General features: G+C 40.6%; 1 protein-coding gene across 1 annotated transcript in view; it reads left to right on the forward strand.

Annotated features, from left to right (window-relative positions):
* syde2 (synapse defective 1, Rho GTPase, homolog 2 (C. elegans)) overlaps nucleotides 1–16,093 on the forward strand; it is a 51,151-nt gene that overhangs the window by 21,556 nt on the left and 13,502 nt on the right. The window contains exons 4-5 of the mRNA XM_062424773.1: nucleotides 850–1,979; nucleotides 9,658–9,784. Coding sequence (XP_062280757.1) covers nucleotides 850–1,979; nucleotides 9,658–9,784 — 1,257 coding nt within the window. The remainder of the gene's footprint in view (nucleotides 1–849; nucleotides 1,980–9,657; nucleotides 9,785–16,093) is intronic.

The raw sequence follows: 16,093 nt of genomic DNA on the forward strand, positions 1-16,093 counted from the left end.
TAAACAATGGCTTTCACTCCTGCACGGAAATCTAGACCCTAAAATTTCCTGTTGTAGACATCTAGTTAGGCGAGAACTGCCTACAAGGTCCACTCCAAATGGCTATTTTTCAACTTGAATAATGACTGAGTAACTTTAGCTCAGCCCTGAAGCGTTTGGTGTCTCTCTAGACAGACGTTTGCCTTCTTATAGGTTGCGGTTTTTCCTAGAGCTGCTGCTAATGACGCTCCAGTTCGATTTCCCTGGAGTTTGATTGAATGAAACCCTCTTTAAACAAAGAGGCCTCATGGAAACTCTTCTCTTTTAACTCTTTACTCTTTTTAAAATCAACCATGTTTCAGGAACCTTTTTCTTTTAAATGGTTAATTATCTAAATCACTGTCTAGGTTTACATATGTTGACTGTAAGTGAATTATATAGTGTTGAAGTGTTTATACGTAGTTCCTGTTGAATGTGTCTCTAACACTGGATTACTGGGCTGTGTGAAAACCTAATCACTTGATGAGGTGTAGCGCTTTTTCTGAGAAACTGTAAATTATGGCTAATGCATACTTTGCCACTGGGTTTTGTCATCTCTTTCCTGTCTGTCTTTAGTGGACATCTGAAAAGTTAATCATAATCACGGGAGTAAGGTGGATTGTGTTATTCAAACCAGTGATTACCGTAAGCTCAACAACTTGGGACTGGTAGTACCCATTTGTTCCGGAGAGTGATTCTAAAATTGCTTTTTAAACATTTTCACTACTAAAGATTTTGGGAAGAACAAGTATCAATGAAAAGAAACATAATTTGAAAATGTTACATGCGTCCTTTTAATCAGGTTTTTTTGCCCTGTTATTTCCTCTGTAGATGGTCCTGATCTGCCCAACACCGTTGGCTTCTCCCCACCCTCCAGTCCAAACCCTGCAAAGAAGAGTAGCTCCATCAACTGGTCCTTCCCAGACAAGATCAAGTCCCCGCGCACAGTCAGGAAGATTTCCATGAAGATGAAAAAGCTCCCGGAGCTTAGCCGGAAACTCAGCGTCAAGGGGACCCCGAGTAACAGCAACGGAAGCAGCCACTTAGAGCCCAGAGCTCACTCCTTCCGAACCAGCGGCAGTGGGTCGGAGGCTAACTCCCACTCTTCGGGTCCTCAGAGATTAGCTGGTTCTGGAGGTGGGCAGGCAAGGCGTAACGTCATCTCACGTTACCACCTGGACAGCAGCGTTTCCACACAGCACAGCTTCAGTAAGAAGAAAAGTGACGGCAGCTCAAAGTCCGCCAGTAAAGGTGGCTATCTTAGTGATGGGGACTCACCAGAGCTGGTGGCCAAATCTGGGAAGCACAGCTCTGCAGATGGGAAGGGAGGGAAAGGTAAGGAGACAGAAGGAGGCGGTGGAAGCTCCAAACTCAGTGGCACAGAGTTGGACATTGATGCTTTCCGCCATTACAGCTTCACAGAGCAGCCCAAGTGCAGCCAGTACATCTCCGGACTGATGAGCCTGCACTTTTACGGCGCTGAGGACCTCAAACCGCCACGCATTGACTCTCGTGATGTCTACTGTGCCATCCAAGTGGACTCGGTTAATAAAGCACGAACCGCTCTCCTCACATGTCGAACTACTTTCCTAGATATGGACCACACCTTCAACATCGAGCTGGAGAACGCCCAACACCTGAAGTTGGTAGTGTTCAGCTGGGAGCCCACGCCGAGGCGCAACCGTGTCTGCTGCCACGGCACGGTGGTCTTGCCCGCACTCTTCCGGGTGACACGTTCGCACCAGCTGGCGGTGAAGCTGGAGCCGCGGGGTCTGATCTATGTTAAGCTGAGCCTGATGGAGCAGTGGCAGAACTCACTGGACGGGGGGCCAGATGGAGACAGGGAGCCCCAGGTGTTTGGTGTGGAGGCGTGGCGGGTGGTGGAGCGGGAGGACACTGGACTCATCGTGCCACTGCTTATAAGCAAGTGCATCAATGAGATCGAGAGGAGAGGCTGCCAGGTGAGGTTAACTTTTCTAAGGTTTTGGTTGTCGTGATTAATATTGCAACTGTTATCTTCATTATTTGTTGTTCTTTTTGTTCTCTTTTTGGTTAATTGAATAATTATTTTGATATAAAATGCCTTAAAGTGCTTGATTTCAAGTCCAAAACCCAACCATATTCAGTTCAGAATTATATAAAAGAGAAATTTAAAACATTTGTGAAGTTGCAACTAAAAAAGTATCATTATCTCTCTCTCAATGATGTCAGTACTAGTTATTACAATAGGCCTCAAACAAATATATCTGCAGATTATTTTCTCATTTCTGTCTAAAAATAGAGCTAGAAGTGACATCTTCAAATGTCTTGTTCCAATACTGAAAGATTTACATGATATAAAATTTCGAAAAGGAGAAAATCATGAAATTTTCAAAGCTAGAAGGAAAGAATGTTCGGTATTTTTGCTAAAGAAAAAAATGATTGAAAAGAATAACCAATTAAAAATAGCTATATATTTAAGGCTAATCGATAATAAATATACTTTGTATATGATACATATATTTATGTTTGAGGACATGCATGTGTATTAAAAACATTCAGGGATTGGTTTGAAAAGGAGTATTGGTAGGATACAATTATATAAGGTATTTTAGTATGGGAATGTAAGATCAGTGAGAGAAATAAGCTCACATCCAGAGCAGACTTTTGGCTGTGTATGCTGTGAGAGGCGCCCTGCAGCCAGCAATAACACTGGATGACTGGCATTAGCAGAATAGACAGAAGAGCTGTACTGCACTTCATGATGTCATTGCCGTCCCGGGGCGACCGGTTCTTTTATTAGGAGAAGACTTAAGAGTTAAGAGACTCGTGTTGTGGTGATGATGACGGGGGAGTGGAGTGTTCCCCCGGATCATGTGATCATCTCCTGTTTTTTTCATGGGCTCTTTGAAGCCTAGCAGCGCAGTCCAGAGAGAGGCGACAGCGTTTTCGTCTAATTAGAACTGAGACAGAGGCAGTAAAAGTGTCTGGACACTGCTCCTGAGTGATCACTCTAGGGGGGAATGCCAGCAGCAGCGGGTGCCTGGGGCCAATAGGCAAACATTAGGCCTCTCCAAGGAGCCTGTCCGTCAAAACAGACCCCGCCCTCAGCCACTTGTGCAGCATGGGGAACATCTAACAGGATAGTGATAGTGATTTGTTTGATTTCAAAGGCAAATGATTGTATTACCTTATGTCAGATTAAAAGTGTATGTTACATTTTTAGCTCATTAGTAAATAATGAGCTTGTGAGTCATAAGTGGTAGCACATAAGATTCATCTAATGGTTATTTATTTGATTAATCAGCGACCATTTTATAAACCAAACTATCGAAACTTTTGGCTTATAAATTGTTAGAAAATTTAAAAAACTGCGCATCACAGTTTTCCAAAAGAAAGAAAAGTCCAGAAGATCTTTGAATTTTTTATTTTCTAGAATTAACAGTTTTATTTTTTTATAAATATAAGATTTGTTTTGTTATAACTCACCCCAAAATTGTCAAAAAAACAAACAAAAAACCCCAAAACTGAATCACCACAACAACTTCTGAATATTAGGTCTTTATAGTGATATAACAATTTGAAAAACTGAATGTTTTAAAGTTTGAGAAGCTGGATTAAGCATTTTTTGGCATTGTTGTTGATGAGAGATGAAGTGATTATCAATATTTTTGTAAATTTTCTTTCAAGTGACTTATTAACTAATTGTTTCAGCAAAAAATGAGATTTTTAAATACAAGCATTTCAGTTTCAGCATTACAAATTTCAGGTGTCCTGTAAAAGTCATTAGTGACTTCATGCAGTTGTTCAGGTCTAATCACATTTCTCCTCAAGGATTTAAATTACATCCTCTCTACATCTTTAAGAGCTTTCAAATTCCACCTGAAAAGAAAGAAAATGAACAGTTGAGGAGGTACGAGGTTTTTCAAATGATAAAAGCATCTACCACATAAAACTATAAAGTTGTGACTTGGGTTAAGTCATATTGAAGCACCATACTCATATATTTTATAAAATGTTCATCCCAGATGTTAGGCTACCTTTTCTTTAGCACACACATCTGACTATCACTATATAGAAGATGTCCATGCTACAATGTGTCTTACCCAATAGGTTTCTATCAGTTAGCTCAGATTTCTCCTGTTTCTGTAATTCACTCTGCTTTGTCTGCTCGTGCTGTGATTGCTATCTGTTTCTGTCTCTGTTTTTCACTCAGTCTGACACTGTTAGTCTCCTGTCCCTCACAGTGTTTCTTCTAATCACTCTCTCCCCCTCCTGTTATGCTGCCTTCTTCCATTACATAGATGTGGAGTAGACTCAGATCAAGTGTAAGGGTACCCCCAGGTTGCATGCAGACAGGGGTTAGTACCGGGTTGATACCAGATCCTGGAGGAATATGCAGGTTGTGTCACTTAAACACGCAGGGGCAGACGTGTAGCAGTGTGCCTTTACAAATGATTATGTGGATCCTTTATGGAGACTCTTTGAATTGCATGTCCTTAGGGCTCCTCCAAGCTTTTAAGATGTTGGATGATTGTGGGTGTTTTGAAAAGACTGCAGATCTGTGACAGAGACTGGAGTTATGTATGTGAGCACTCTGTATCCATTAAAGAGACTTAAAAAAAAGAAGCCATCTCAGTAACCTACATACTGACATACATGACAGTAAAACATGCAGATGTTGTAACACGGTATGAATGGCTATACAGAGGCACCATTTTAGGCAGAAAAGAGATCTTTGTGTTGCATTGGTAAAGGTTTTCAGATATAGGGCTCTGTTATGCAAATGTTGTATAATGGTTTAGTTAAAAAAAAAAAAACGTGTCTTTATTATTGGCATGTTTTTCGGAAAAAAAGATCTTCTTCCCTCACGTCCAAACCCGACACAACCCCTGGGGTGAGTAGCATACAAAAACCTAAGACAAACAAAAAAAGAGAAAAGAAGAAAAAGAAAGGAAGGAGAGAAAAAAGACAAGAATAAGAAAATTATAAGGTGTATTCCTACAAGCATATATTCATATCTCAATAAATTACCAGCAGCAAAGCACAAAGTTGACACTGTTCATACCAGCAGCTCTGTTGGTCATTTCTCCCCAATGTTAGAGCTAGATTTTCAAAAACTCTAGGTTTTTTTTCTTTTATAATGAATCTTGACAGGATTGAGGGATGTAACCTGACATTTAATGTAGCTAATCTGAGATTTCAGGTGGGTAATCAGATTTCCAGTCAAATGTTTGATGTTTCTTGCAGCTAAAAGTGCAAGATCGGTATATTTCTTCAGCTCACGCTGAGCAGACAAATGTGAGGTGACACTGGAAGATAAACATGTAGACACAAAGAAATCATGTTACATAGAACTCCAAGAGGATTGTAACAAGCTTCACTCAAACAGGACAGGACTGTTAAACATAGAGATGTAATACTTTTGCAATGTTTGTCATCTGGCACGTATCAGGGAGTGATGGCACTGCTGGAAAACAGCTGTGAGTTGGAAGACATGAAGTGTGTATCAAAGAAGAAGAAAGAAGAGTAGTCAGTGGTGCATCAGGATTTAAAGCCTTATTTTGCTGTTACATATTTAATTAATGATAAGTATGAACACAGGGAAGGTATACTTGTTCCTGCTTCTCATACATTTTGTCATCAGTTTCAGTATTTATTTGATGTAATAAAATATTCGATGCCTATTTTATATTACACTCCAACAACAAGCATATTTTAACACTTAATCATAAAATTACAAGATGTGAGGTTGTGATTCATTTCATTTCTCTTGGCTCACAAGCTGTAACAGCATGTAAAGACTTTTTGCTGCAGACTGGAAGCAGTTGGCGTTGAATGAAAGCTGAAACTTCAGGGAGACTGATGGTCTGATGACTACTGCGGTTCTCTGAGGGTTTTTTTTCCTCTTTGTTCAGCAGTATGAGGGGGAAAAATCAATGAAAACACAATTTTTATATACTGATCTGACATGAGCCAAATTGCTTGAAACAGAATATTTATTGTCTTTTTTTAACCCCAAAAGTGCCTCACTTTTTTTCCTTGTCTTTTGTGATAGTCAACTGAATATCTCTTGGTTTTGGACTGTTTGAATATGTTATGAAATGTGACATTTTTCAACACTTTGACTTTTTAAAGACCAAACATTTTATCCATTAACCAAGACTTTGAATTAGTCACAGCCCACCTTTCACCTTTACCTCTTGTTAACAGTTATTGAGTTTCTGTAGTCTGATATGTGAATGTTTGGGGAATCTTTGCATCATGCCAGGAGAAGCATTTTGTCATTTTATCATGAAGGTGATAACAAATAATCCCTGAGCTAGTGTCCACGCCAACTATTAAAAAGGTGAGTCATGTTCAGAGGAAGTAAACAAGTGGGTGGAATGACTTTGGCCATGCACTCAAGAGCATTAGTGCGGTTAAGTCAAGTGCACTATTCTTTCTCTCCTTTCTGCTCCTTTGATGTTTCTATGAAGTCGTTAAGCTGATCTCAGACAGAAGAGGAAAAAAAAAAAACGCTCTGATTCCATCATTGGGCCTACAGTCACTGCAGCATCCACATTCCTGCAGAGGGAACTCGTTTTGTTTTGCGGTCATTGTGTTTGACTTATTCTGCATATAGACCTTGGCTGGTGCTGCCCGTTGTGTTGCCCGGCAGCCACAGTGCATAAGTGCAAGCCCTCTTTTGCTAACAGCTGTTCCCCGCCTGCGCTCGGCTCTCCCCCAAAGAGACTCTTTTTTTTTTCTGAATGGACTTGTTGTTCATTGTGCCCAGTGACTTCTGTTTACTCTCAAACAAAGCCAAATCCCTGCCTAATCTGTCCTCCTCTCTCCCTCTCGTGTGAGGTTTAGAAAACACTGCTCAACTCGACGTGGAGAGCTCACAAATAGTTGGTCTGGTGGGATGGGGAGACATTATAATGCTCCTACGCTGGAGCCCGGAAAGGCCAGCAGTGTGTATCTGTGTGTGTGTGTTTGTGTAGAACCAGACCCGCCATTCACAGCCCACTGACTTAACACGTTGCTGGGGCAACCACACCAGTTGGTCTGCTATGCCACATACCAGACAGACACATGTAGGAGAAATTATGGTATGTCTGTAGCCAGGGCCTAATCCCAACATAACAAGGAGACCATTGGTGCCGAGTTTCAACTATCAAATGTCAACGTCTCGAGGAAATAGTGAAGCGTTCCTTTAGGTCACACTCCAGGGGCTTAGGTAAAGAAACATATATGGTTTATTACTCACCGCTTCCATTTTTAATGCTGCGCTGTCAGTTGGGTTTTTAGAGGAGCGCAGTGTTTATCCATTCAGTCATCAGAATGTGACACTTTTATCACACCTCAGATTGTAATTTTTGCACAACAGAGCACATTTTAAAGAAGTCTAAAGATAAAAACGAAGTGAGACTGTATATATATTTTGAAGACATGACAGAATCTTCCTCTTATATTTGAACACTACAATCCACAAGCAATAAAATGCACCATTCCTCATTTCACTCGACTCAGGAATGTTACCGCGACAGCCTTGACCAGTAACTTATGGTGGCTGATGTTGACTAATGCAAGCAGACTTAAAGATGCAGTGTGTAGAATTTAGAGGTCATCTAGCAGTACATACATGCAATATAATATACAGAAGTTTTAGTTAGTGTATAATCCCATAAAAATAAGATTGGTTGTGTTTTTGTTACCTTAGAATGAGCCCTTTATATGTACATAAGGAGTGGGTCCTCGTCCAGGGAGGCCACCATGTTGCACCAGAATGTTTCTACAGTAGCCCAGAATGGACAAATCAAACACTGGCCCTTTCACATGTTTACTGAGTTTCACAGCCACCGTAGGTTCTCCTACACACTTGACAGGGAGGGGTATTCAGTAGGTGGAAATCTGCAAACTCCCCACTAGACACCTCTAATTTTACACACTGCACCTTTAATTAAAGATGTTGCTGTGCTAACTGACATACTTGAGTCAGTTTGCTGCCTTCATGGCTCTTTTGATCATTTGTGCCATACTGTGTGTGTGTGTGTGTGTTATATTGCATTGTAGCATTTACCATCATCTCTTGTGGCGACATATGTCGCTGTTTAGAAAATAATGCATAGTCTTTTAAGTGTAAAGACAAATAATCGCTTTACAAATAAAAACTTATATTCACTTTGCTCTATTCAAAACACTCAGATTTTCTTCTACAACCTTAGATGGTGTGGTATGACCATTCGCTTCTGACGGCTAATGTTAGCTAATGTTAGTAACATTTACGTAGATAGTGCTGTTTATTTTGTTGACTTTGTGAACTTTGATCTCTTTCTTTGTGACATTGTTTCACTGTGTTTTAGCGCATACATTAATATTACAGTGGGTTTATCTCAAAAGTTAAACAAATGAAGCCAATGTATATAATTACTGTGGTTCAGCAAGAGTTACTTCATGTTGCTGTAAGTGTTTAAAACAATCATGTTATTGTAGTCTGTCTTCAGTCTGTCTCTGTTATGAAGAGGCAGCTGGTGGTCTGTCATGTCAAGTCAGTTTCAGTTGTCTAGCCCAAAGGTTTTACAGTCAGTACAACACATGACGCCCTCTGTCCTTAAAACCCTTAATTCAGAACAGAAAGAGCAACTTAAATGAGATCCTCTTTCACATGCAATAGATGCCACTTTGTCATATGTACAAAATGGATAAAAACATCTGAATCTTTGTTCATTTTAGAATTTCCTCAGTCGCTCAAATAGGAGTGGAGTTGTGCTCATTGACAGCTGTTTCTTTGGTTAAACTTTAAAGGTTGCTGTTATTCAACTTGTAGAAATAACCTTTATGAATGTATATTTCTTAGATTTAGGTGGAAAAACGTTGACTGCTCCTTGCAACTGCAACTGGTGTTACGGTGAAATACCCCCTCCTATCAAACAGGAAGTGGCTAGTGTGAACACAATGTCAGACTGAATAATAAAGTGAAAACAAATTGACAGTTGATTCTTATCATCAATCTAGACAGAAGTAACATTTGAAAATGGAAAAACATAGTGACAATTGTAAATGTATATGCTCTTTGTCTTCTCATTTTGTCTATTAAAAGTTATTTGTTATGTGTAACCTCAGACATGCGTGTAATCTAGTGGCTTAAAAATTAATATAAATATAAGTCAATTTAATTTCAAGTATATCAAGAACATACAGGATTTGTTAAAGCTCCTGAGAGAAAATCTGACTCAGGATTTTCATGAGAAATATTTCAAACAGTTCATTTTTGTGTTGCGTCAGCCTTTGTATTTTTGATCCTTCCATTAAAGCAACTTGTAGCTGCCTAGTGTTGCCTCACATTTAGCCTTATATGACCAACCAAAAAGTGAGTTCTGATGGAGCTTTTGGAAATATATAAAACTGATACCACCACACTTCAAAATGGATACAACACTGCTTCATCTGCATGCTAACAGTCCAAATAAGCTGCTGCTTCTTAGAGATACAACAGACTCCAGCTTTTAAATGTGGGCTTTCTGGGAAAGTAGTTTTGGCTTCCATCCAGCTCATTGTTTGAGTGCAAACGTAGACCTTGATCGATTGGGTTGTAAAAATGTCCATTTCTCTGTCAGTTGTTTGACTGTCAAGCATGCATGTTTATTTGACCTACTTTTGTACGTGTGTTTTCAGGTGGTGGGTCTTTACCGTCTTTGTGGCTCTGCAGCTGTAAAGAAGGAGCTACGTGAGGCATTTGAGAGAGACAGCTACAGCGTGGATCTGTGCGAAAACACGTATCCTGACATCAACGTCATTACAGGTAAACTGATCACTGGTAACGTGAAACATAAGACAGCAACAAAGCTCAGGATCACCACACACACTCAGTATAATTAGGAAAAGGTCATTTAACTTAATGGCTGGCCTCCATCTGCTTTCAGGATATTTACCCTCTCGCCCCTACTTCACTCAGGATATTACATAATATACTGAGTATACAAAACATTAGCCTCCTTGAAACAGTCTGAGCAAGTGATCACAGGTGAAAGCTATCAGTCTTGATTGATTTGACCTGTTCAATTCACTTGTTACAAAGAAGAAGAGGAGGAAGAAGCAATAGTTTAAAGAATTAGGTTTTGGGACCATTTAAACATTTTATGAAGCATTTTTGAAGCAACATTATGAGCGAGGTGTCAATAATATTTATTATATTGAATTATGTCAATAGTTTTTAAGCCTCAATATCTTCCAGAACAGCACTGTGAAATGGATTTTAGATCTTTTGCATTTATAATACTAACAGTAAGCCTCATTTATAGAGCACTTTTCCAAGCTAATGTTACGAATTGCCTTATAACAGAGGAACAAAAATAATACACTAACAATAGAAAATAGCAAAAGAATGGGCAGACCTTAATAAAAGGCAGTTCAAAATGATGACAGCATAAAAATGAGTAAAATAAGGTGAGTAGGATTCACTAAAAATATGTATTGACATATTGCTTGATAAGTGACACCAGATAAAGTTCCATCTCAAAAAGACCTGCAGAGAAGAAGAGTGATGCTGTGCAGCAAATCTACATTAATAACAAAACAAATGGGGCATTACTCAGATGGAGTCTGATTTAGTATTGATCCAGTGAATGAATGAAACGCTCCATTGCCCCAGAAAACGTGTCTGAACTGGTGTCCGCGCCTGATAGGTCAGCACACGTGTATGTCTAAAAGACTGTGTGTGTGTGTGTGTGTGTGTGTGAGTGAGTCTGCTGTTTGTAGTAAAAGCATTCCAACAGTCAACATACCGGCGGTGCCTGAGGGAAGGGCCCACACACACACACACACTCTCTCACACAAATCAGGCCATGCTGTACATTCAGGTCATTCTTTCTCTTCCAGGCTCACAGTTGAGACTTGCTCTCCACTGTCCCTTTTCGGTAGTCAAGCCCATGGTTGTATAAAGAGAACTGGATACAGCCTCAGAGGCAGGGCCCCGTTCATTCCTATGAAAGTTGCTCAGCGATGCATGAAGCCAAAAAAGCCACTTTCTGAAAACATACTGCGCACGCTCTATGGGCCCAATGTGTCTATAGAGTATGGTCACTAGGGACTTCCACCGGCCAAGAGCACTAAGGCTACGTTCACACTGCAGGCCTTAATGCTCAATTCCGATTTATTGCTCAAATCCTATTTTTTGTTTTGCTGTTCATATTACACTTTTAAATGTGGCCTGTTTGCGGACTGCGATGTGAACTAATTACATTGTGAAAGTGAAACAAGTCATTTTGTGGGGGTTGCGATGCTCCAAAAAGTGTATTTGCGTCTTTTTGACAATCTAAGTCTTTGGGGGACCAAAGGCCTCACATGACATTGCAATTACACGGTTTGGCCACAATGTTAAATTAGCTTCAAAGCCCAGAGCAGTTCCTGAAGGCTTGGTCGAGCATAACTTTTTTTCTGTTTATCAAATGTAAACAGCCTGATTGTGTTGGTAGCGGAAGTGTGGGAAGATGATTGATTGTCCCAAAAGCGCAGTGTTCCTAATCTCTTAAATGCCACTCAGATGTCAGCTACTCTCTACTCTGTGGCTGTGAAATTAAAAATGGAAACAATGAATTACAGCACATCTCACACAGTCTTCAGCTTACAAAAACAGCTGTGTCACTGGATTGAGTAATGAATCCTGCTGTGTGACAGATGAGGGAGGAGGGAGGGGTGTAAAGTTGTAGAAAGTCACTTGGTCATGATTTTTTTTTTCTCCCACAAAAAGAGGAAGACCATGGAAACCCCTGGGCATTGTAGGAGCTGCTGTTGGTTTTGGGAGGAGGCCCCGTATAGGCGTCGTCCTATCATGCCTGCTTTGATCCACATGCATTTGCATGGCAGGGCAAAGAACACAGTTAACAGTTGAGCGGGTTAGAAAAAAAGGGCCAGCACCAGCGTGGATTGTTGGTTTTTGCTTGCTGCCTAAATTTGCTCTGCCAAGCGAGTTGCTGTTGCAGATGGACCGGAGTGAGTGGACAGAGGACAGAGAGAGAGGGGGGAAGGGAGGCATATGAAGGGGTTTATGTTGTGTGCTGCAGAAATGTCCATGTGGGATATAATCATGGGTTTAGTCTTAAAACAGTCTTTCTTGAAACATTTGGTTAAAGCCTGCTGGTTGATTGACCTAATTTTACTTCTTTTTTTTCTTGACAATGTTTTGAAAAGTAATCCCCTCATGTTTCAGTAAAGGCCTTCTAATTTGAATTTATAATTAAAGTATAAAAATACGGATGAATATTGAATTAAAGTGGAGCCTCTGAAGTGTGGAGTCAGACTAGAGGCTAATAAGCGAACAGCAAACGGATGAGCGAAGAGAGCTGGCGTGTCACACGGCTAATTTAAAAGCGGAGGTAGTGAAAGGGATTATCCAGGGGTCAGAGTTCAATCCAAAGCTTGCAAAACATGCTCAGTGCGTGGGCCTCCATTGTTTCAAATCGCAGGCCTTTGTTTCAAATCACAATTCACTCCAAAGGACATAAAAAGTGTCAAAAATCAAGACAAACAACATTATCTTCTACTCTTTCTGCTCTGTAGTTAAAGTTGTTTCCTCTTTCACTGAGCTTTGTTTGACACTCTGGAGAGAGTCTGTGCAGCTGTAGAGCAGCTGGAATATGGTGGCTGATGTGAAAGTGGACCAGAGGGTTTCACAGCTCCGTAACTTCTGTCAACTCCTGTCAATCATTTAGTGACTCCAGGGTTGTGGGTCAATTCATTTGTCAAGTTTTTTTTTTTTTTTAAACATGCATTTAAAGTGCTTCTACTTATTCTCAGTTATTTCAATTCTAGCTGAATATACCAACTATTAGACACTGGACACACAATTTGATTGGATTCTGTCATAAAACAACATACGCATAACACACCTGTCCAAATATCTACAAAAAGAAACAAACCAAAAAAAAGAATTTAAATCTAAAATTGAAGGATTGTGTGACCTCAGCTCAGCTCTCTAATATTCAATAAATTCAGTTTAGATTGAATGCAAGAGTATAACAATGGAAATAACTTTGATTTTGAAACACTTGCTGGTGACTTTGAACTGAAGATTAACTGAATACCACTTGTGGCATTAGTGATGTACATCAGTCCTCAATGTCGTCAAATTGCTTAAATCAATAAAAACACACTGAATGAATGATTTAATTTGATATTTTATATGTGCAGAGGAAGGCTTCACAGAGTAATTTGATGTCGTAATGAAGGACAGTCAGTGAAGTCTTATACAGCTTGTTGGGCCACAGGAGGGCCAAGAGGCTCTCAGCATTTCAAGAGTATAACCTCTAAATATTTAGAGCAGAGACTTACAGATCATCAGATTGAAAAACTTTTGCCCAATCACTGTTGAAAAGTTTTAGAGCAGCAGTTTAGTGACATTAACTAATGACTAAGCCATCAGCTCAACTTGTTTAGCCTTTGTGAGCTTCTAAAGTGATCCAATGATGGGAAACTGTTTCAGATATCTGTCCTCTGAAGATGAAACCAGGCCCTGCTGGTTGAAAGCTCAGAGCAGTTATTGATCCTAGTTTGTGGTCTTTTAATTTGCCTTGCCTGACTCGACTTTTCCATAGCCTACTTCCCTACTTTGCCCCCCACCCTCGGCAGTACTCCAGTGAAGACATGGAAAGTCATTAACAAGTGCCCCCTTTGTTGCCGAACAAACACAGATGGTATTTGGCTCACGCATGGGGGATTAGCTGAACCCTGGGCAGGCCAGGGAAGCAGGCAACCACTTTACAAAGAGCTCCAACCCTGTGTGGGTGTCAGAATATTCCTTAAACTACAGGTCGGGAGTTGAAAACAGGGTTGCTGTCATATATCGCTGATGAATCCTCGTAGCATGAGAGCGCCAGTGTTAGCTCTAGAATTAAGGTCTGGTTTGCTCTTTTTCTTTTTTGGGGGAGTTTTGGAGGCTATGGAAAAGTTGAAGAAGCCACAGTTTGAAGTTATACCGTGCCACTGGGCTAGGCAGCAACACACACACACCACCTACACACCCCAAGTACTAAGGGGGCGTGCAGGACAGCAGGGAGGGGGCAGTATGGAGAACAAACCCCTGTTTGTTCTCCAGGCGAGGCGTTGACTGCAGCACTGACAGGAGGAGTGACCTTCTGCTTTGTTTGAACAAGGGGTCAAAGGTAGAGCCATGCCCCAGTGCATTGTGTGCCTTGTAGTGTTTGGTGGCACATTTGGAGCACTGAAATAGTCTGAATTCAAAAGAAGAAAAAACATGTTTACATGAAAATAGTTTAGCTGCTCTTATCAGTAGCTGTAATTGCAGGATATTGAAGCATTGTTTATTGCTGTGCTGTGATTGCAGCTCTCTGTTCTGTTATTTATGACTCTCCATCAGTCATAATGTGTAGGTGGTGATAAATGGATAGTGCATTTCTCTGTTGGTGCGATGCCAAAGCCGCAACAGCGAAAACGTGAGCGTGCAGACACTCAGGATGTGTTGTTTGTCAGCTAAACTGTGAAAGAAAGTGAAGCACCTGCAGGGAAGCACACCTGTTTACCCCTGAGCCCATGACCTTGTGTGTGTCTGTGTGTGTGTGTGTGTGTGTGTGTGTGTGTGTGTGTGTGTGTGTGTGTGTGTGTGTGTGTGTGTGTGTGTGTGTGTGTGTGTGTGTGTGTGTGTGTGTGTGTGCGCGCGCGTGCGTGGCACTAACAGGGTTTAGACACGAAAGTAAACACAAGCACTGACTCATAGCCTGCTAATGATTTACCTGAATGGCTGTATTCTTCTACTTCAGGTAAACACAGGCACATTTGCACATACACGTACACAAAGGTGGACTGAGTGGTGTATTTTTAAAATTATGGAAATGGAAAGGTGTGTCTGTGTTTTTTTTTCATATACTGCATGCAAGGCTTAACAAGGATGTTTTGTTTCAAGAGGCGATGCTAATGTGAAACAGTGCTGCTGTTGTTGTGTCTAGATGATCTGCCTCACAGCACAGGGAAGGTCAGAGGGTCTACCATGCTTGAGTGTCCATTTTGAGGGAAAAAAAAAAAGTCGAGTGGCACCTCTCCGCATTTTATTTGCACACTCGCTTAAGTCTTTGCTTTGCCGAGATAAGGATGAAAACACACGGCTCATTTCTGTTTTCAGGCAATCTGTTTCCCCACGATGAAACAAGGAGATTATTATTATCTCAGTAAAGTCTCAGCAAAGATTGACAACAGGAAGCTGGAGGACGTTCACACAGTATTTCTGTGTAATCTGTTTTGGAAATCATCATGCCTAAGAAAGCGTTAAGGAGAGTGAATGTATCCCGTGTTTATGCCGCCTTATCGCATTTTGCTCATACCAGATTTTACTCTGAACCTGATGAAGATAAATGATAACACACGCTTTCAAGAATGTGAATAAGAGCTAAAAACAAAATGGAAACATGCTGCCGTAAATCACCTACTCTGGCTCACGGGGCACAGGGGACATGTAGCCCATTTATGAAGTTTTAAATGCCTCAAACACCTATTAAAGTCTGACTCAGCTGACTCAGAGCTGTCATTGTGCACGTTTACCTGAGATGGGAGGGCTGACACAGTACGCCAATGTAGTTCTTTGGGCATGTGTTGTTTTTCTTCAGAACCATCACTGACTGCCTCAGGAATGCAATGTGTGTGTGTGTGTTGTGTGTGCGCCCATGTGTGTGTGTGTGTGTCAGGCATGTTGAATCTCGTGTTGAGTTCAGAGGAAAGAGCTGTGAAGGGGCTTCAAAAGCTGGAAAACAGTTATTTTGTGTGAAGATGTGGAGCAGTGACAAACCACATATTTTGACACAGTAGGCTAAATTATTTATCCCTTTGTTTTATTCATTTAACGACAGATACACAGCATTGAACAACAGTCTAATGCCACAAATTGTAGCATTCATAGTCTAATTCTCAGTGTTTGTCCCTTAATTTCCTTTTATAGGAAATACATAAACAGTGCAATACAAAAAAAATACAATTGCAACTACACTGAAAAATCATTCATGTTCCCCAGAGAATGAATTCTAATGATTTTTGTGATCCTCTGACTTTTTTCTTGTACCACCATGAGGTTCATATTTGTGGTTTTGAGTAAAATGTTTCAGTAGAT

The sequence above is a fragment of the Scomber scombrus genome, chromosome 8 (assembly GCF_963691925.1).
Source record: "Scomber scombrus chromosome 8, fScoSco1.1, whole genome shotgun sequence".
Lineage (NCBI taxonomy): Eukaryota > Metazoa > Chordata > Actinopteri > Scombriformes > Scombridae > Scomber > Scomber scombrus.